The 23,923-nt window shown below is 36.7% G+C and overlaps 1 protein-coding gene across 1 annotated transcript in view; it reads right to left on the reverse strand.

Moving 5' to 3' along the window:
* b4galt2 (UDP-Gal:betaGlcNAc beta 1,4- galactosyltransferase, polypeptide 2) overlaps window positions 1–23,923 on the reverse strand; it is a 109,309-nt gene that overhangs the window by 6,027 nt on the left and 79,359 nt on the right. The window contains exons 4-6 of the mRNA XM_082172704.1: window positions 16,041–16,228; window positions 12,710–12,832; window positions 3,261–3,365 (exon numbers count right to left, since the gene is read on the reverse strand). Of these exons, the coding sequence (XP_082028830.1) occupies window positions 3,261–3,365; window positions 12,710–12,832; window positions 16,041–16,228 (416 nt within the window). The remainder of the gene's footprint in view (window positions 1–3,260; window positions 3,366–12,709; window positions 12,833–16,040; window positions 16,229–23,923) is intronic.

Below are 23,923 nucleotides of genomic sequence, written 5' to 3' on the forward strand. Positions count from 1 at the left end.
TTTGATCAATCAATAAATTCCTCTTGAAACAAACTTTGTTGTATTATTTTAATTTAATACTGTGAAGCTGCTTTGATACAATCTGTATTGTGAAAAGCGCTATACAAATATACTTAACTTGACTTGACTTTTGATCAATTTGAATGATTCCTTGCTGAATAAGAGTATTCATTTAAATGATTACACTTTCATTTTAATAATGAAATAATTGTAATTAAAAAATATAAGAAACACTGTACATACCCCACACGTTTAAGTGGTAGTGCATCTCGGTTTCAACACAAATATCGATCAGCAAAAACTTTTTATAAAGAATAATATTAAATGTTTCTTGAGCACCAAATCAGCATATATATGGAAGGAACTCAAGCTTTGCTATAACAGGAATAAATGGCATTTTTAAAATATTTTCACAACAGTTCATTTAAAATTGTAATAATATTTCATCATTTAAATTTTTGATCAAATAAATGCAGCCTTGGTGAGCATAAGAGACTTTTCAAAAACATTTTAATATCGTGTTTATACTGTATATGTACTATATAACCTGCATTGTATCTGTATCCTGCTTATTCCTGCAAGGTTTTGATAGAGCAGCCCTGGGTTAATCGAACAGCATAAAATAAAAGTTTCAGCGAACGACAAAGGGCGCATTTTCCGGTCCGATGGTTGTACTGAAGGTGGATCTCAGCTATCGAAACTGCATTGTTTTACCCGTTTGAGACCGAACACAAACAAACGACCTGTCTGTGACAACAGCCCTACTTTAGCGTGGCATGTTTCAATTCATTAACTTCAGCAAAGACACCTCATTCATTTCTACCCGTGTTCTTATGTCCTCTCCAGTGAAATTGAGTTTAGCATGCGCTTGTTGCTCTCTGGGTGGGCCGCGCTCATTTCTTCAATTGTCTGAGCCACTTGTAGGAAAAAGACTAAAAGAACGAGGGAGAGAGAGACATAAATAGAGAGACAGTGAGTGAAAGAGAAAGAGAGATCAAGGGAAAAAAGAATAAGAATGAAACTGAGCAAAAGATTATAAATCACTGACTCTTATCTTTGCACAGTGAGAGCTGAGTGAAACCTCCTACCAGAGAAAAGACCAATCCTAACTTTTAATGGCATTTCTTTTGTTTCTGTCTTGCCATTTCGCTCAAAGCTTTCCCAAGATTGACAACCACCAAGAAAGAGTGGACCAACCTGCAACTGCAGGAATCGTTTTGCAATTAGTTTCTCCGCTGTGAAGCTTTTCTACCTGGGAACAATCTGGCTCGCAGCCCACCGTCCACGGATGGGCTTATCGACTCATTGATTGGGCTATTTTACACACGGTGACGTCTGAGCTATTCAAGCATTAAGAACCTCCGTCAGCTGGCATTAACACACACACACACACAATCATATTTAGAAGACTGAATGCATCTTAAAAAGAAAAATTTTATAGCCCCAGATAATTGAGTAACAAAAGCTGGACAAATTTTGCAATACACCAAACTAGCAATTATAATGAGTGACTAACTGGGTGGATTATTACAGCTAATACAATAAAAATGTTCAGTTATTACATACTCATAGTCTATTTTTCTTTTGACAAAAATGTTTCATAAGTTCAGCCAATATTTCATGTTGTCTGTCATATTTTACTCAAAATTGATTTTTTTGACGATAAAAATATCCTTGTAACAGTCAATGTCTAAAATATAATCATGAAGACCAAATTTTAGCCACATTTCTTAATTATTTAGAAAAATCAATGTAAAAAAAAAAAAAATATATATATATATATATATATATATATATATATATACACACATACATACACATACATATATATATATATATATATATATATATATATATATATATATATATATATATATATATATACATACATATATATATATATATGCACATCAAACATATAGGGTATCAAATTAAACAAAATAAGAAACTTTCATTTGCTCTTGATATAACAGAATGTGAGTTTAGTGAAGTATTAGCTACTGTTTAAAAGATACTGTGTTGTGAACTCTACATTTTAGAGACTGCTAATTAGCCTGATAGCAAAGTGGTTTGGTTCAGTCTTACAGTAAATTGTTGGAGGAGGCTGGCCTGCAATGAGTTTCAGGCGCATGCACATAAAGCCGCCTCTCAGTACTAAATTGAGTTATTTTTCACTGTTTATTGAGACTAAACAGTCAGATACACACAATTGTTTTTTTAAATGGCAGTCTTTGCAAGTATTCACATAAATACAGTCAGTTATATTTTAAGTGAACATAAACAGTTCAGAAAGAAATGCATGTGTAACAGCACAATGGATCTATACTGTATTTATAGATTATATAATGTCTTTATGTGTTTCAGGTCTTAAAGTGACAGCAGCCTAATATACCTGCTGCCAAATTATGAGATAATATTAAAAATATCTATATGGCAGTTTTACCCCATGGTATCGATGTCAAAATTGTAGCCAGTAAAAATGCTGAGTGGCAAGTAACTTTGGAAAACCATTAGCCACAGTGGCACTGTTGACACACATATTCTCTCTCTCACACACACACACACACACACACACACACACACACACACACACACACACACACACACACACACACACACACACACACACACACACACACACACACGTAATCAAATATTGTGAGCTCACATTTCCTTATCTACAATATCATATTTTCTTCAACAGTATGTCTTAATTAAAATAGTTTAAATATCAACGTGTTGTCTTTCACGTAAAAAAAAAATCAAATTTTTTTTCAATAATTTTTTTAAGATATAAACAAGAAGGTAATATCAAACAAAAAATACTTAAAATTAATCAAACATATCTCCCTTTAACTGTCAATTACAAACATGAATTGAATGTTACATTATGTTCATATAGCAAAATAGCACAGCAATCATTTTAATGATAACTCACTGCTGAAACTAGATCATGTCTAGGCTGGTTATTGCTGGTTTGGTGCTGACCTAAGTTGGTAGACCAATCCTGTTCACCAACAAAACTTGCCATGATGGTGTTTGGAGCAGTAAAGGTAATTGCAAGAATACAATCTGCCTGAAAACTGTAAAATGTCAGTAATATCATAATAAAGTATTATATCTGCAGTGCAAAGGGTTCTGCTGTGTTTTAGATCAATAAGTCACAAGAATAGGATACTGTAAGTGGTGTGATTTAACACTTCCTTAATCTTAAGCATTCACAGGCACAGCGATGAGGTGGCAGGAGAACAGGGTCTTACCTCTGGGGGTTTGGCTCATTGTGCTTGTCTCTTTCATGCTTGATCATCCTGTAGCGGCCGATTCTCACGTCAGGCCGAGACACTTTCATCCCATTTAGTGTGATTCTGACAGAAAAGGGGAGAACAATAGACAAAAGTTATAGTTAGTGTCTATGAGGTTTCATAATATCGACTGACTGATTGGCCTCACGCAGTCAAAACATCGTCTAATGACTGTCATAGTCCTGGTGACAGTCTGTTTATTTTGTTTTCATCTTCCTATACGTTCAAAGTATGTACCAAAATTGATGAAGAACTTGCAGTGCTATATCCATCATGCTGTTATTGGACATAAAAAAATAAAATAATGAAAACAATACATCTAACCCCAAATAAAATAACAACCATGCAATGCAAAATATAATACAACAATACATTTTAATATAACATTTTAATAATTATAACAGTTGTTAAAATATTATTATTATTTTTATGGACTTTTAAATAATAATTCAGAATTGTTCATAATGATTATAATAATACTAATACTAACAACAATTATGTTTGTGGTTGTTGATGTTAATATATTATTTTTATTCTGGACTTTTTAATAACTGAAAATTGTTGTTGTTAATAATAATAATAATAATAATAATATAATAATAATTATTATTATTATTATTATTATTATCTTTAAAGATCATTTGGTTCTTATTTGGTATTGAAGTAGGCAGACTTTACTATCAGTGACTTGAGGCTTTTACTAATTAAACAATGAACATCAATCAGCTATAGCTAATCAAAGACTCGTTAACCCACACGAATGCCAGAAAATGTCAAATGAGCAGAAAACTAGGCAGAATTAGAAAAACAAAGCAAAACAAGTCAGTAGCCGAGAACTGAGTCGGGAATGTTTGCTTAAGAGAGCAGTCAGACCACGCAGCTCCACACACACCCAGGCTGAAGTACAATCCCATTTGTTTGAGTAACTACAGCTTAGAGCGACTCAGGATTGCTTGAACAATCCAACCATTCTAATCTCCCTGCTTGGCTCCAGGTCTTGGCATTAGTGCAAATCTTATGTTTGTCATGTGAGCATCGTGTCATTCGAGCTCTGAGCCTTGCGTTGCATTTCTGAGGGATGACGCCTTTCTTAAAGTATATGATTAGATGGAAATCCTTCCTGTGTTTGTATGGGATTTTATGATTTATAATAAAAAAAAAAATTAAAAAAAAAAAATATATATATATATACACCTCATCCTAATAATACAAGAGCAAGGCCTTTGTCATAAATAATGTAGCTAGGAGGATTGAAGGTAATCTCTGGGTATTCTTGACCCAGAAACAGAAAGGAGATTTCTGAGGGCCTGAGATTATCATGAGAGAAAAGACAATGTAAACAATAAAGACGACGGCATAAGAGAGTGGATTTGTAAACGTCACTGAGGACGAAACTTGATGCGTGACAGTGACCACATTTGCATGCAAATTCATTTGGTAGTTTGTAACCAGTTCTATATTACTGAATGATTATCATGTCCCATGGCATTTCCATATATTTAATAATATATTAATGGGATTTACAGGGTATTCTCAAGTACCAAAGTATTAACATGAGCCAAAACATTATAACCAGTCACAGGTGAAGCGAGAACTGGATCTGGTTCGATGAGTCTGTGGAGGGAGTATGATGCTCTGGGCAATGTTCTGCTGGAAACCATTCATATGGACGTAAATTTGACACATGCCACCTACCTAAACATAATAATAATAATAATAATAATTCATTACATTTATATAGCGCTTATGAGCACCCCCTGCTGGCCTCACTACCACCTCTTCCAGCAGCAACCTGGTTTTCCCAGAAGGTCTCCCATCCAGGTACTGACCAGGCTCAACCCCGCTTAGCTTCAGTGGGAAACCAGTCTTGGGCTACAGGGTGATATGGCTGCTGGCCTATATTGTTGCAGACCAGGTACACCCCTTCAAGACAATGGTGTTCCCTGGTGGAAGTGAAAGCCTCTTTCAGCAGGACAATGCACTCTACCACACTGCACACATTGGTCAGGAATGGTTTGAGGAACATGATGAAGAGTTCAAGGTGTCGCCTTGACGCCTTGATCAATGCCAATTGAGAATCTGTGGGATGTGCTATAACTATAAATATAAAGTGTCTTTAAAGGTGAAGTGTGTATTTTCTGCACTATTTGTGGTTATATTTGTGATCAAGTCAGACCCAGGACTCATAATATCTGATTCTACGATTCAAACCCATGCAGAGATATTATTAAAAATCATGAAACATTAGGCAATGAGAAAAGTACCTAAAAAAAAATAATAATTATATACTATCTTATACAATTTTAAAGATGTTTAAATATTTTACTGGACAAGACAAAAATACTGATTATGAAAACTTTATTTTGCAGTCTAAGAACATTGACTATTTATGTCTCATATCTGAATTTTGCTCAACTGCATTGCTGGGTGAGAAGCTATTTTAGCTCTTCTGCTTTGATTTGAGTTTTTGGCTGGAATCAGTTCAGTTCCAGGTATTTGAAGGAGGCATAAAAAGATGACAAAAAAGCTCAGATAACCGTGTCCATGTTTGTAATTACTATTTGGTTGGATCCTGCTCTGGACACCTGCAGTAATTTGGCTAAACAGCCATGAGCCTAAAGTAAGATGCTGGATTTGTGTTCATTATTATGCATATTATACACACATATTCGGCGAGCATTTTCATATCATACTGGGCGATTCGTTCGCAGCAGTGTTCCTTGAACTCTCTGGCCTCTCACGCTCGGCTCAGACAGCTGTGATTACGCTGGGGCCGCCGCGCTTTTGAGAGTCGTCTGATTGGGGAAAAAGTAAAATGCTGTGCCGTATAAAGACCTTAGAAATCCATCTCAAATATATGATTTGTGACTTCTTTGCCTCTGCATAGAAAAATTATTTTTGCTTTTGTTTTTTTTTGGTAACAAACAAAAGATGCTGCTAAATTAATCTCAGCCTTAGAGGCAAAGAACGCATCAAAACACCTGCAGGAAGAGAGCAAAAGTGGAAAATAGGTGGGAAACACTCATTACTCAAATTTTTTAATTAAGGTAATGTTTGCCTGAATGCTGATTTAATAATTAATAGTGTTGACTGGAGATCTATTTTTCCTTGATTGAATTAACTGAGAATTTTTCTAAATGTCCTTTCTTTCTTTCTCCCTGCAGTTCGTTTAATTGCATTAGACCCTCGGAGTGGAGGGGAAATGGAATCATTACTATTACTTCATGTCTTGCTGGCAGTGCAGAAATGGGAAAGGAGCAGGAATAAAAGATAGGTCAGAGATATAGGGAGTGAGACAGACAAACAGAGGGTGAGGAAAGAGAGGGAACTAGTAAGAGAGAAAGGGAGGGATAGATGAGTGGTCATACAATATGGCAGAATGACTGACCTTGTCTGGCTTTCTTCTTCCATTGCAGCCCTCCTCAAACACACTACCCTTCCCTCTCTGTTTTTTGCTCATAAACTGTTTGGAATAAAATAGTACTGTACTGATTACTGTACAGAATATACTGTATAATTCATAATAGCTTTTTAATACATAAAACAATATTTAATAAGCTGTATTTATATGTTTGACTGTCATTTTATGGAGGACTATGAGTGCCAGTTAAAATTACAAATGAATAGATGCATTTAAACAATTGCAACTTTTTATTTTTTTATAGAACATACAAATTGCACTTGGGTTGAATTTGATATGTATTATACTCGTGTATCTCTACATGCCCATGGAGTGGCACACAAACTCAGACTGGGACTGTTGAACGCTGTCAAAAATAGACTGCTCGTTTTAGTCCAATCTTCCTAAGAGTTGTTCATAACTATAAAATTTCAACTTAAAATCCACAGTGGAGCACACCTGTCTACTGCCTTACATTTTCTCCTTGCTGCAATGTAAGGGAAATGTCCCTCCAGGGCTTCCATCCTCTCCAACTACACAGATGTTGATAATCAAAGAAAGAATGATGGGCTGTTTCTCTGTCCACATGGCTAGAGGGGAGAGCAAAACTCTCCAAAGGCTTTTTTTAACTTCGCTTTTTTGTTTCAAGCCAGTCTGACGGAACATTTGCTGTGCATGAGGCCAGGACACACTCATCTGAGTCCACCATCCTCCCTCACACACATCCCTTTGGGCTATTTCTATCCACAATGACTTCACTCTACGAATGCATGCAGCCATGACCTACTGTCCAGCTTAAAGAGCATGATAGTGACTGCTCTATCCATTAAGAAGGTTTTATAGATAATGCCTCTCCTGGTGACTTATTATTTTAAAAAGAACATTATTATGAAGCTGCCGTAAGATTAAATACTTTTTGACGACAATTATAAGGGATTCTCCATCTGGAGTTGGATAGCATGGCTGCCGTCCAGATATTGATCATAAATAGAAATACTGAAAAAGGACACCAAAACACAGCCAATGAATAAATAAAGCGTTCATAAATAAATGACAAAATTGTATTACAATAGTGAACTAAATATGAGCACTACTGTTCAAAAGTTTGGTTTCAGTAAGATATTTGTTTAATCAATACTAATTTTATTCAGCAAGAACACATTAAATAGATAAAAGTGACCTTGAAGACTTTTACTTAGTTACAAAAAAAAATTATATATCAAATAAATGCTGTTCTTTTGCTCCATTCATTAAAGTGTCCTAAAAAAAAGCATCACAATTTCAACATAGAAAATAAAATGTTTCATGAGCACCAAATCAGAATGATTCAAATTAGAATGATTTCTGAAGGATCATGTGACACTTAAGACTGGAGTAAAGATGCTGAAAATTCAGCTTTGCCATCACAGGAATAAATTACATTAAACATACATTAAAATAGAAAAGTTATTATAAATTGTAATAATATTTTACAATAATACTGTTGACTACATTTCGGTCACTGTATTTTTGTATAAAGAGACTTGAAAAATCTTACCAACCCCAATCTTTTGAATGTATAAAATGTAGATGTTTAAGTCAATATATAATATATGTTTGTTAATTATTTTTTTTTAAAAAGCCATTATAATCAGAGTGAAATTGGCTAAAATGAATGAGTATGACATGGCAAAATTGTTTACTAAACTTAAAGAATATTTTCATAAAAAGACAAAAACTATGACCATAGCAAAAACGGTGTAAAAGTTAACAGTTTCAGTGCAGCTGCAAAATGACCCGACTGACCCCGTCATACATAAAAATAAAAAAAACAAGGGCAGAAATGGCTGCAGTAGCTTCTTGCCAATGGTGGCTGACCTTTCCTACTCCATTTCAGTGTGGCATCTTTGATCAGGCCTGCCACCAGTTCTTCCTTACGGCTAGAAAAGACACCAATGAATCAACTGTACTACTGCAGGATCAGCTACAGCAAGAAACAAGGATTCTGAACACTAAATCCAGCTGCCTTCACAAAAATAAACTAAAAAACCAAGTCCACAGAGACGGTCCAGCTACAAACAAATGCCTCCTCTAAAGCAACAATGGCAGAGGGGCACGTCCGCACAGACTGACAGATTTTAAGAAGCTGGGCTGCAGAATTTCGAGCTTAGAGAGCAGGATGTTCATTGGCACTTGGGCTCACACTGTCAGACCGGTGAACTTCAAATAAGTGGGAAGAGAGGAAGTTGTTCTGACAGGAACTGGGAGTCCCTGGAGCCCCAGCAAACTGGTTCCAGAGAAGTGACAGTATGTTTGAGTAAACCTCCACCCAGAGGACCTAAATGGACGAGCGTCTGAGTCTGTGCGTGTCTCTCCACCAGTCAGACGGGGAATTTGAAGCAGAACACACAGCTGGGTCCACAAGCCATTCACTCTTACATCTTATCTTTGAAGAACAGCTCACAGCTGACTATATCATCACCCTTTCTGTGAAACAGCACACATTCATCCTTCAGTAATATATCAAAGCTGAATATCAATTCACAGTGGCTTCAAAAAGTGTTTTGCCGCTTCTCCACTGCATGGTACGGCTCGGTACGGTTCGACTCGGCGCGGAACGGTTCGGCTCGCTTCGCTTTTCCACTGCGTGGTACGACTCGGCTCGGTACGGCACGGTTCGGTTCGCTTTAGCTCGGATGCTTTTCCACTGCAGTTAGTACCGCTTCAAAGTGGGTGGGACTGATCGTTATATAGTTGCCGTCTCTACTGCCATGACATCATCATATTAAATGCAATTTTTCATTCCGTTTCCCCATCCGCTCCTCGGGAACCAACGAGAGGAACGTCTGCACCTCGTCCACTGACCACGATTCAGCCGTTTCTTTTTTTAAGTTTATACTTTTTTTTTTTAAGCAAATACTTTTAAAACAGGCACTACAGTGTTGGCTGTTGTCTACTGGCTATTTAAATCCAGCGGGTTTAGTGTCTCGTGTCGTAAATACAATGGCGCTGGTAGTGATGATTCTGTCTGACCAATCAGTGATCTGCAGTGTTTTCACGTCACATTTTATGGCACTTTTCCACTGCATGGTACGGTACGGCTCGGTTCGGTACGGCACGCTTTGGCGCGTTTCCACTGCATGGTACGGTACGGCTCGGTTCAGTACGGCTCACTTATGGCGCATTTCCACTGCATGGTACGGTACGGTACGGCTCGCTTCGGCTCACTTTAAATGGTACCACCTCTGTTGAGGTTCCAAGTGTACCGTACCGATACTAAAATGTGACGTGAAAACACTGCAGATCACTGATTGGTCAGACAGAATCATCACTACCAGCGTCATTGTATTTACAACACGAGACCCATGCACGAGACACTAAACCCGCTAGATTTAAATAGCCAGTAGACAACAGCCAACACTGTAGCGCCTGTTTTAAAAGTATTTGCTTCAAAAAAAGAGTGTGAACTTTAAAAAAAAGAAATGGCTGAATCGTGGTCAGTGGACGAGGTGCAGACGTTCCTCTCGTTGGTTGCCGAGGAGCGGATGGGGAAAGACGGAATGAAAAATTCGCATTTAATATGATGATGTCATGGCAGTAGAGACGGCAACTATAACGATCAGTCCCACCCACTTTGAAGCGGTACTAACTGCAGTGGAAAAGCAACCGAGCTAAAACGAACCGAACCGTGCCGTACCGAGTCGAGTCGTACCACGCAGTGGAAAAGCGAAGCGAGCCGAACCGTACCGAGCCGAACCGAGCCGTACCATGCAGTGGAAAAGCGCCATTAGTATCGGTACGGTACACTTGGAACCTCAACAGAGGTGGTACCATTTAAAGCGAGCCGAAGCGAGCCGTACCGTACCGTACCATGCAGTGGAAATGCACCATAAGTGAGCCGTACCGAACCGAGCCGTATCGTACCATGCAGTGGAAAAGCGCCAAAGCGTGCCGTACCGAACCGAGCCGTACCGTACCATGCAGTGGAAAAGCGCCATTTGATAGAACTACATTTCTCAGAAGCAATTTTACAGTTACTGGTCCCAAGCAATTTTTTTAGTGCGTGTGTAAAGTCATCTATATTTTATAATTTAAATTGTATAAGATTATTTTAATGAAATGCTTTGCTTTAAATGTGTGCTGTATTTATTTCAAATAAAAGTCACTTCATTTTTGATCTTTCTTTGTCGTGAACTTAATTTTCTCATGATTTCGACATGAGCTTATTCCTATGATCTCAAAAGTTGTTTTCTCGAGATCTTGACTTAAAAGTTGTTTTCTCTTGGTTTTTCTCCCCATTTTTTCTTGTTTTCTTGGCATTGACTGCATTATGGATGAGCTAATTTGTGATCAATTCGCTTTCGAGAAGGCAGCTACAACTTTGTTGTAGATACACTGAGATCACAAGAAAACAACTTTTGTTTTGTTGAGATCTCATCTAGACAACAATAATAAAAAATGAATGCATGGCCACTTAAGGCTTCTAACGTATAATGCAATAAGTTCATAGACATGTATAAGTGTGTTCATGTTTAATATTTACACTACCATTCAAGTTTGGGATAATTTTTTTTTTTTCTAAATAAATAATAGTTATATTTAGCAAGGAGCATTAAAAGTGAAGAAACATTTATAATATAAAAAGTTTTCTATTTTAAATAAATGCTGTTCTTTTGAACATTCTATTCATCATAAAATCCTAAAAAAATAATAAAATAAATCATCACTGTTTAAAGACACACACACACACAAAATGGGGAACCATTTTCAACATTCATAATAATGAGAAAAATTTCTTGAGCATCAAATCATCATATTAAAATGATTTCTGAAGGATTATGTGACACTGAAGACTGGAGTAATGATGCTGAAAATTCAGCTTTGCCATCACAGGAACAAATACAATTTTACAGTTTTACAAATACAATAAATCAGTTATTTAAAATTTTAATAATATCCCACAATATTACTGTTTTACAGTATTTTTGATCAAATAAATGCAGCCTTGGTGAGCATAAGAGACTTCCTTTGAAACATTAAAAAAATCTTACTGACCTCAAACTTATGAACGGTAGTGTGTTTAAACGCAGGTAGTGTGTTTAAATATTGTATCAACATCAAATGAAACAGAAATTTAAATATATACATTTTTTATTAGTTGTCCTGGCGAAAGTGCTCATTTCAATACAACTAAAACATAAAATGAGCAGTAAGAAAGTCCAAAAAGATCAACAGATAATAAATATTCATGAAATATATATATATATAATAAGAGCCACAAAAATAAACTCCTTCAAAACAACATTGAGTTATTTATTTCCTCCAAATAAAAACAGCTCAGTTCAGGAGGAGATCTCAGGGGAAGCTATTGCTTGTTTATATCAAGCTATAATGCTTATTTTTACTTATATAATCAATCTAATTGTGTCACAAAAGTAGTTGGCAAAGGCAGAAAAAGATAATGGTGTGCTTTATCACACCATCCAGTTTCCACCATATACTATCAATGCAAATCCAAACAACTGAAAAGAGTGACATATGGGACATTTCTCCACGAGTGTTATCGCTGTTGCAAGAGCGTGTATGCCCTGATATACTGCAGGTTTTGCTCTCTCATCACCTGAGCGGGGAAAAATGATAGCTAGTGAACACGCAGCTATTCATTATCTGGAGAGACAGGCATCAGGCAGCAGAGCATCATCTATTCACACGTTTTTGTCTGGACATGGTGTAGATTTGTGAGCGGCGAGAATAAATGGCTCCTCCCTGCAGAGCTGGATAACCCAGAGAAAGAAAAAAAACCTAGAAACAGCGCAAGAACACTGTTCAGCGACAAAGAGACTGTTCCTGATGACGCATGCTTGCTCATGACTTTTTAAAAGCCTGTCTAGAACATTTCAAACACTGTCTACCAGACCTCAAAACAAAATGACATCCCAAAATCCCATTACTTTTGTTTTATCGTGACTTTAAAGGACCAGGGCTAAGGCACTTATAAAAGAGAAAGATGGCATATTTATGGACTTACCTGTTGTATATGTCGTCATCTTCACCTCCCCAGCCCCAATACTCATTTGGGAAGCCATTGATTTTGAGGAACTGTTTTCTGCTAAGGCCGGACACCCCTCCAAAGTACCCTGCATAGGGCAGCCTGCAAGAAGGAACAGAGCACAGTCATTTATTCAGTTGATACACATTCCAGCATTAAATCTGAGAGTGCAAGACCCTAATATCATCAATAACACTTTCACCTCTAATGACTGCTTCAAATGGTATATTCTTTTCTGGAATGAATGGTTAAAGGCTTTGGATTCCCAATAGATTTGATTTTTGATTCAAGTCTAAAGTGGGAACATCATTCTGTAGGTTCAGTTCTCTGAACTGAGCCCTTTAGTCAGCCTACCAAAGCATTCGAATTTGACAAAATTGCATCTTGTATGAGTGATTCTAGAGAGCCACAGAGTCCTCCCACAGGGGATTCAACATTTTCAAATGATATCTGATCCTTCTTTCAACTGTCTTTCATCAGTCTCCTGGCTGCCACCCCACAGGCCCGCCAGTTAAGCTACACAACTCTAAGAAGGCCCTGTAAAAGCTTAAGTGCGCTGTAAACTGTAGAATCCGTCTCCGCTTGTAGGAATACAGCTCACGGTGCAAGAGGCCACTGTCAGATGAAAATTATCAAAGGAATCATCGTCTACAGGATTAAAGGCTGATATAAATATACATACTCCATTGCGATTCAGAAAGGATGAATTAAAAGGCCTTGGTGGTTCTCAGATCTAAGTCATGTTTTTGACCTTTAAACCACAGAGCGATATAAAAACCACAGATTAATATTTCAAGCAAGTGTTCGAAGCCTTCAAAGAAATGCTTTACTGGATGAATATAGTCTGGAAAAGCATTAAGTGGTTGAAAACATCGTCTCCATGTCTTCTCTTTTAAGAGGCCCACTGGGCTATGGGCTGGCAGGTGCATCATGGGTATCCACCTGGGGTTCGCCTTGGGCTACTGCAATGTGTACCAATGACAGCAACCACATCCACCCACACAAACAAATGTGCGACATAAGGGAGAAAGAGAAGCAAGAACCTACAGGCGCACACGCACACCAACACTTGCTTGTGCACGCAGCAACCTTGCATTAAAAGACAACAAGCTAAAATTAATGAGGCCATCTGCTACAGCAGCAGTCTTCACAGAAACAGTATGGCTGAAGTTTCTTCACACGCTCATGGTCTGAGAGCGTGCAATTCTCTAAAGGTGCCCCACTTATTAAATACAGCAACGTTAAGGCCTCCTCAGACTCGAGACACAAACCAATAGTGTGAATCAATCACAGAGAAAACGGAATTACTATCCCACTGACAGTTGAAGGCAGTTCACGGCTCGGAGAAAGTCAGTGGCATCTGTTTTGTAACATAATGTCAGGTTGTCCACAGAGAAATAAAAACCAAGTTCAAATTTTGCCACAACACTAAGCAGGTACTGCAGTTTTGTCAACTGCTGAGACAGAGCTTAGGTGAAACGTGGCTCTGAATAAAAATGAAGGAAAAGATTGGGTCTCATTCACTAATAATTGCGTGGATTATTTCGTATTTATACGCACAGGAGAGTTCACACGAAAAATCTCCGCCTAATTCACAACACGTTCGTACGCACATGAATTTGTTCTTAACATCGTTCTTATTAGTGAATTCGGAGTATTCTAAATGAGCGGCCGTGTGCACGAGGTTAGTCATTTGCATAAAACACGGCCAAACCATCTCCATATAAGGGCTTTCCAAACATGCTTTCTTTGCAGCCTTTCATCACTCGTCAAACTTGACAAGTTTGCAGACACGCTTTCGCCCGATCTCACCAGTTCTCACAATAATCGCCTTTTATACAGACCCAGATTACAGACCGCTTCTTAGCCAGCTGTACATACGTGTATATCTGCGTTATTCAGAGAAACTTCGCACCTGAAGCTATATCATTTTATGTGTGGATGATATAATACAATTAATGCAACATACTTCAATATAATTATAATCGTGTTCAGAAGTTATATTTCATCCTAACACGACGATAAGTCCGTTCAAATTACGAATACATTTTATTATGAATTTTTTTGGTGAATCGTGCTTTGTTCTTAAAATCGCTCGTAAACACATTTCACTCACAAATTTGTGCGTATGCACACTTAGTGAATGAGACCCATCATTTTCTTATCATTGGCCACTGATGCTTCTAAGGCAGTCAATAAACAGGTTGATTTTACTGCCCCACAAAAGCAAAATGCACCAATACATTTTAAAGTGATACAAAATATATAATGTGTACAATAATACAAAATCAATTAAAAACATACAAATATAATAATAATATATTATCATCATCATATAATTATTATTTGGTTGTTTAAAAATAAATACATTAAAATAAATTAATAACGGCAACTACTTTTTAATCCTGTTAAAGTAACTATCATTAAATGTGTTATACATTTCAATTCAACTGATTGGTAGTTATTGGACTAACTGGTCTAACTTCACTGCTTACATTTTAAGACAGACGCGTTCCCTTTGTGTGAATGCAAGTGAATTCCCAGAGGATGGCAAAGGAAGGCACAGAGTTAAGATTGTCTTGGCCCTTTCAGCCCCTCACACAAAGACAGGAAATTAAACACCATGGAGCAAAGGCCAACGTGTCTTCTTGCCGACAGAAGACAGACAAAATTAATTTCAAGTTCGACAATATATATAAAAAAACATAATACGGAGGACCTTCACCAGTGTTCTAATATCTCCAGCTATTACATTTAAAGAGAACTGGTCTGTCTCAGCTAAAAAATTGTCTGCCTTGAAAAATGAATACATATGCTTGTGAAAGCTCCAGGTCTGTCTAGACTGCCACAGCACCTGACAAATGAACTTTTGATACATTATTATTCAGCTGCATTCTCAAGATGACAAAGCGTCATAAGACATATAAAAAAGCAATTAATCATCAGAAGCACAGGCTTTGACAGACAGCCCTCAAGCTTTGGCTGTTTGATTAACTGACTCTGTTCCCTGCAAAGAAACAAAGACAAATACAGACATGCCGTCTATTAATATGTATGTAAATAGCAACAAATGCAGCCCAGCATATTTGTAATAAACTCAGGCAAAGCCACAATTCTACAAGGATATTAAATTCATATAAAACATGCCACTGATTTTATTTTATTGCATTTACAGGCTTTATATGAGAGTTCTGATTATTTATGTATCAAAATAGACCAGAGTTATAAACGTGAGATAAAATGATGTATCATATACAGTGTGTCAACGGATTCCTGCTCTTTGTGGTTCCCTCAATATTAAATATGTTACCTGAAGCCGAATTTGTCCATGGCAATGGCGAAGTGACGGGGCTGGTCGTAACAGTGGTAGAGGTTCCGGTCGTCCATAGGGATTAGGTCCACATCACTGAAAATGAAGCAGTCGTATTCTGCATCTTTCAGAGCCTCCGTGTAGCCAACATTAAGCAGCTTGGCCCGATTAAAGGTTTCCTCACCAAGCTGAAACACAACAGAAAAAAACAAATAAATAAATAACAGCTCAATTGCTATAAGGATGGGGAAAAAACCCTGAAACTCTTTATTGTGACTTTATATCACTTTATAAAATGATAATAAGAATGAAAAATAAACATATCATTTATTTATTTAAATATGCTATTATAAATGTATATATTTACCGATAAACACTTCACAATAAGGTTTTATTAGTTAACATTAGTTAACGACTTTTGTTAAAGGTGCATTGCGCAAGTCTCTGAGTTTTTGCAGAACTATGCCCCCTCTGGCGGCAAGCGAAACTGCAACAACAAAAGTTTTCTTTTTTTTAATCTTACGTGGAGTTTGCGTTGGTGTTTGAAATGAACTACAAGCCGGTCTCTTAGAATCCATCTTCTACGGAGAATGGCGGCGAATACACAAACCTGCCAGACATAGCCAGGTGAGCGTGCCGTGAAAGCGCATGACGTCACGCCCAGTCTCAAATTCCGACCCGAATCCCTCTTATTTATTTTACTGTACAGGATTATAGAGACAATCGCAGTGATCAGAGAAGGGCTCATTCAGCCCATCAGGCAAATGTTTAAGCATGTATGGGTTAGAAAACGGGTATTTTTAACATGAAAAGTTGTGCAATGCACCTTTAACATGAACTAAGAATTAACAATAACTCTACAGCATTCATTAATCTTAGTTCATCTTTATTTCAATATATACCCATATATTATTGAAATCAAAGGTTGTATTTGTTAACATTAGATAATGCTCTGTGAACTAACATGAATGACAATTTTTTTATTATCTAACATTAACAAAGATTAATAAATACAGCAACAAATGTTAACAAATGAGACCTTATTGAAAAGTGTTACCATTTGCACTGTAACTTTAATATTTTACTCTGAGATAGAGCTTGCACATTTCATTAAAATAAGCATTCAGCACTCTACACAGTGTAACTCAAACACAAGGTGGGGGGACGGGGGACGGGGGGACTTACCAATTATTTAAAATAATAATAAAAACATCTAATTTGGTGCAATTAAAGTCTATAAATACACTGAATGGGAGGCCATGCAACATCATAACACCATGTGGTGTCTGAACAAATAATCCAGTGTGACAATAATCCCATGTAATCCTGTAATGCCTGAGATTTGGCCTAATAATCCAAAGGTGTGAACTACTGCCACAAATCTACTGCCTTTTCAGCGCAATGCTTGTGGATCAGCACTACAAAAGCAATATCAATGCATATTATGTGAGCCTTTGGAGTGCGGCATTCACTGAACAACAGCGGCTGTAAACAGTGATGAACGGCATTGGATGCAAACAGAAGCACCTCTCAAGCAAAGCTTTAGCAAGTGAAATCTTATTTCACGGCGCTGACGCTAAAAAAATAAGGAAAATAACTTGATACTAAGTGACTTCTAGCTTCTATCAATATTTATCCTAACTTTAATTCTCTCAGAGGCCTAGAGGAGAAAGGAACTTCAATATACCAGAGATAAATGGAGAAAGAGTGAGGGAGGCAGATAAGGCAATATCTTTAAGAGACGTAAAATAGATTGTTTTTCACCAGCAAGGGTGCTCATTAAACATTACTGGGATAATTTTTACTAGTTTATTAAGATTTATTTCTTGTGAGGTGGCAGGCAGATCAGGCAAACACAGCAGTAGATGTCTGGTATTAACACACCTCGCTAAAAACGACAGATTTATAATAAGGACATGCTCACGACTTATTATTTCTCATCCAAGAAACCAGCTCCAAGACGGAGGATATGTGGACATCATGAACAGATGGTTTTGAGAAAAAAAAAAAGTGTAATTATTTTTTCGAAAAACGATCGTCGGAGCTAAGCAATCATTCTAAAGTTTCAGCTGTGAGGTGTTTGGCTCGATTTGCATGGTTCCAACATGCCATGAAGTAGGGTTGATTATGAGACAGGTGTAGTACCTTCCCCTCATTAGCCAACTTGCACCTGTTCTAAGTCATTAACCTCAACAGGGACAATGGCTCATCCGGGGAGTGTTATATTCAGTGGTGTGTAGTAATGAAGTACAAATACTGGCCCAAATATTAAGTACAGTTTTTGATTTGTACTTTGCTCAAATATAAATATTGTTGTCGACTTCTACTTTACTACATATAAAAGAGAAAATATGTACTTTTACTTTGATACATTTGTCCAGACCCTTTCGTTACATTTGCAGCTGCAAAGTGCAAAGCAATTGTTTCTGATCGGTCATAGCGATATCCAGTTCGCAAATGAATCTTTTGGTCAGTTTGGTTCCTATGAATTTGTCAAACTGGTTCGTGAAGAGGTGTGAAAGATTAATTTCGCAAATCACGAATATAAATCTTGAAAAGCACAAGCACACCGAGCAATGTTAAACGGCTCTCCACTAATGATCTAAATTGAAGACGCTATTCATGTAAGTTTTCTTCTGTGTTTACTAAGGTAAATATATTTTAGGCATTAAAATATATTTTATATTAAACATTTTGAAATTGTAATTACGTGCAATATGCGACCGAACTCTCCCACCGGTGGTAGTGATGAAAAAGATGAAAAGCTTGTTCTTCTACATGCTTAGATGGACATCTATCTGTGTCTCCTTTTTTCCATTGTTCTGCATCTTTCCAAATGCGCTGTCTAAACAAATTCATTCATCTCACTGTAGTTGTATGTCTAGATAGTTTGCTTTATTTGTTGTAGTGTGGATCATATGTGCATTTGTAGTAGGACACTCATTTAATTGTTCAGTTCTTGAGTTTAAGGGGCAGTTTATCCAAAAAATTATGTTATTTACTTACCCTCATGTTTTCCCAACATGTAAATGATGATAGGATTTCACTTTTGTGTGTGTGTGTGTGTGTGTGTGTGTGTGTGTGTGTGTGTGTGTGTGTGTGTGTGTGTGTGTGTGTGTGTGTGTGTGTGTGTGTGTGTGTGACATACTCTTACATACCCGAACACAGAATCTCAGTAGGTTGCCATCATTACAATAACCTGTGCCATTATTTATCAAATGTACCTGTACTTACAGTACTTCCTGCACAGTATGAGTACTTTTAATATAATTTACTTTAATGCTTTTACTTAAGTAAAAGTACAGATACCGTTTTGGAAATTGACTCGAGTAAAAGTTAAAGTTGTTTATAAGAAAAATACTTGAGTATGACGATTGTATACTTTATACAACACTGGTTATATTATCCTATTATTTTGTATATATAAATACAAACATATGCATGTATATATTCAAGAAATGTGCATGTATATACTGTAAATTTATACATAATTTACTGTATATTATATATAAATATTTTATATATAAACAACACATATTGACATTCTTAAACATATAAATGCATGTGTGTGTATTTATATATTTGAAATAATTATACACAGTACACAAACATATATTATGTCAACACAAACGTTTATTTTGGATGCGATTAATCGCGATTAATTGTTGCCCAGCACTAATGATAAATTAGAAAGAGACACCAATGATCAATCAATGATTAAATGTATTGATGGTAATTATTATAGTAAACAATTATTCTGCCAATTACTATCATAATTGGTGACAGACTAATTGAATCCAGATGTTGTGCTTAACAACGCCCTTCAGCCGTGACTTATTCACGATACAGCATAGCCTCTCATACCGTATTGCTTACATAGGCCTATATAAGATCTGTGTAATGTTTTTGAACATCTCTTATGTTAAAATACAGTACAGTAATATAGTGAAATATTATTATAATTTAAAATAACTATTTTCTATTTTAATATATTTTAAAATGTATACAATATATAAAATTGTATTCCTGTGATGGTAAAGCTGTATTTAGCATCATTACTCCAGTCTTTAGTGTCACATGATCCTTCAGAAAAAATGCTGCCTTCACATGCTATACAACCGATTCTGGAATTGTTGTCAAATACAGGCTATTTTAGCTGTGTATAAAACATACAATATGCTTCAAATGGTTATTCATATGTGTTTATATGCACTACTTTAACAACAAGACAAGGCGATGTAGCTGTTGTTGAAAAAACTATCAGTCACAGCAGCAATTGTTCTCCCCTCCACCATGTTTAAAGTTTATGGCCCGTCCAACTTGGGAACCTGTGTGTCAAAATTATCCCCGAGCTTCCAAGAGGTAAATACAACTTGAGAAAGCGTTCATGTCCGATTTTTAGTAAACTTTATGACAATATTTTTTAGAAAACTTTATTTATGATAACTCTGATGATTGTATGTGAAGGCAGCCTAATTTCAATAAGCTGATTTAGTGCTCAAGAAACATTTCTCAGTTTTATTAATGTAGTACATAATGTTTTATTAAACAGTTGCTTAATATTGTTGTGGAAATTGTGATCATTTTTTTCAGGATTCTTTAAGGAATAGAAAGTTCAAAGGAACAGCATTTTTTGTAACATTACATACAGTAGGCCAACAGTGCATCCTTGCTAAATAAAAGTATTCATTTTTATTTATTTATTTTTAAAATGCCTATTTGACCGTAGAAAAATCCATACTGATTGACGTGGTAACAAAAAATTTAAATAAAAATAAGTTAAAAACATGGCATTCTCTGGAATATTTTAGAGTACCATGTAAAATACCATACATGAATATGGTTATATAAATAAACATTCTTAGCTCGAGCTCAGTAAATAAAACAGCCTCCCTCTTTCCATCAGTACAACACTGAGAAGTACAACCGACTCTGTTTCTTAACCAAGACTTAAACCACTCAGCTTGAGGTCTGAGAGTCACATCGGCCTCCAGCTAGAGTCTCCTTCTTCTATAAGCTTATCGTAACCATGTCAGTTGCTCAATACTTGCTCTCTGAGAAGCAATTAGCTGTATTTTTTTTATCTGATGATCACACTGATAGCTAATCACAATCCCTTGCTCGCTCTAAGTCATGAGGCAGGATTCCTAGCGGCACACTCGAGGCCAACCAGGGAATCCTACCCGGACCCCGTTGCTATGGAGACAGATTAGGACCAGGGCTCATCCTGAGAGATTGCATTGTGCATTTTCTTGTGCAGGTGTGTGTGTGCAGATGTGTGTGTGTGAGCCTGCATTATCAGTCCCACAGCAGGCTGACCATATCATCCAGCGTGCTATCGATGCCAGAGCTGAAGACTAGAGAAGAAGAGGGGACAAAAAAAAAATCAGGAGTGAGCCGGATCAACCTGAGTTACAGGGAAAGTGTGCGTGAGAGATAGAGCGAAAGGACATAGAGGAGAAAAAGGAAGCCTCCAGAGCTCAACAGTGAGGATTTTTTTTTGGCTACATTTTTTAACTTGCCTCAACTGGCCCCATATATATATACCTTTTTATATCAACTTTAAATAAGTGTATTGACATAAACAATGATGAATAATAATAATAACAACAATGATAAAATAATTGCTTTTTATATTTCCTTTCAATAATTTTAATATTTTTGTTTCTGCATTCTGACAATTGCAATCATTAAATCTAACAATCATTAAACTACAATAATACAAACAATGCACACTATGAATATATTATACATAATTAATAATAACAATTCAAAACATTTTTATAATAATAATAATACGATTAAATAATTCTGAATACAAAATAATATATATAAAATATATTTAAATATTCATAATTCATTTAATGTTTGTATTCTTTTGGTTTAATGATCAATTTACTTTTGTCAAAAATCAAAAAATAAATGTTATTCTCTTAAACAAAAATAAACTGTATCAATATCAGTCCTATAAACACAGTAAAGAACATTACTGTGAAGACTTTGAATTTTAAAACTTGAAAAACTACACTGAATTGACTAAACAGGGCAGATTAGCGTGAGAGCGCAATTCCAATTTGGCCGGTAAATAATGTACCAGTAAATTGACTAGTGCAAACCTTAGTAAATCACCTTGCGTGATTCATGTGTGTCCATGTCTTTTCAGCACTCATTTTTCCTTGCTGAGGATTCACTTAGCTGAGGCCTTCATCCAAAGTGACTAAAAGTACACTAATGACACAAAACCTGAGCATCAGTGTCTTGATCACAGATCCGGTTAACCAGTCCAGATGAACAACCGCTATGCCACACCATCCCCAACAACTCTATCTCACCTAAATGAGGACACCATATGTTGCACAAGCATGCTAAAGTCAACAGACCACTTTCAGTGAGTGTTTTATACGCGCTACGTTTTGACAGGCTCTCTTGTTGTGACCTATTTTTTTCCTGTTCGCTAGAAATGGTTTGTATAGTCAGTACTATTTCTAAAATACTCACAGGAAATAACAGCTCTCTACAGAACTGCTGTCAAGCATTAAGCTCAGAAAAACAGCCTGACGTTTCTCGCTGTTGAACAACTGTGCTGCTAACGCACTGCTGGAAGTTATGCTATTAAACTTAGCTTGTTTTGAAAGTTGCTTTGATTTAGGAGAGTGTTGCCTCATTACTGTTCCTCGCTGCTACTGTACCTGACAACTAGTGTACAATGAGCAGGGCTTCATTAAAACCATGCTTTAGACATACGTTCATGTCTTATCAATGGCTGGATGAGAGGCTCTGAGCTCGAGGATGAGGTAGCGCTGGCGACCGGCCAGGCAAACTAATTTACAGTAATGAAACAGTGGCTATGGAAGCTCAGAAGAAAGGCAGTTTACAGACAAACCCTAGCTATTTCTGAGAATTCAATTTGAGGTTGTCTCCATTTCATCAATAGCCTGACATCACAAGGATTAGTATGGCAAAAAGAGAGACGAAACGAGCTGCTGCTATCAGATGGATTCATTAGGCCGGATCAGAGCACACTCTGCCTATTTGTTTCTTCTTTACTTCCTCCTCCTTCCTTTCTTACGCCCTTCTTTCCTTCCTCACTTTCTCTCTCTCCTCCTATCTATCATTCTTCATTCCTTCCAACATCATCTTTTCACTTTCCTTCCTTCCAGCCTCTATGGTTTCTCTCTCTCTCCCTTCCTTCTGTTTTCTTTCTTCTATCGTCTTTCTTCATTCTTTCCTTCCCTCCATCCATTTTCCTTCTTTCTTACTTCATTCTATTCTTAATTTCCACCTCATTGGTTTCTCTCCCTCTATTGTTGCCTCCTCCTTTCTTGCCTTCCTTCCATTTCTTTCCTTCTTCATTCTTGCCTTCCTTCCATCAATGTTCCTGCTTTCTTCCTTCTATTGCTTTTCTTCCATCCATTTTCTTTTTTCCTTCCCCTTTCTTCACATTCTTTCCCTCCTTTAATTTTCTTTCTTCATTCCTCTGAAAGATCATTTTATCCTTCCTTTATTTTCTTTCTTTTTTCCTCTATTCCTTCCTTTTATTCACCACTCTTTCCTTCTTCACCTTCATTACGACTCTTCCTTCCTCAACCTTCCCTTTATTTCTTTCCCTCTTTGCTCTCTTCTAACTTTTGCTTTTCTTTCCTTCCTTAACTCCTTCCTTCCTTCATTCATTCCTTCCTTCCTTCCTTCAATGTGGTCATTGCCGTCTGAATGGTAGGTTTCAGGTAAAAACGAACCATAAGGTTGAAATAACGTAAAGTACATGTTAAAGGTATAGCGGAGGATCTTTCCAAATTTTAGATAAGACCCGCCCTCTCCACTTTTTGAAAAGTTTGATTGATTCACCAGAATGATTGACAATTAGGAGGACCAATAGGTTACCC

The sequence above is a fragment of the Leuciscus leuciscus genome, assembly GCF_965113295.1.
Source record: "Leuciscus leuciscus genome assembly, chromosome: 6".
Taxonomy (NCBI): Eukaryota; Metazoa; Chordata; class Actinopteri; order Cypriniformes; family Leuciscidae; genus Leuciscus; species Leuciscus leuciscus.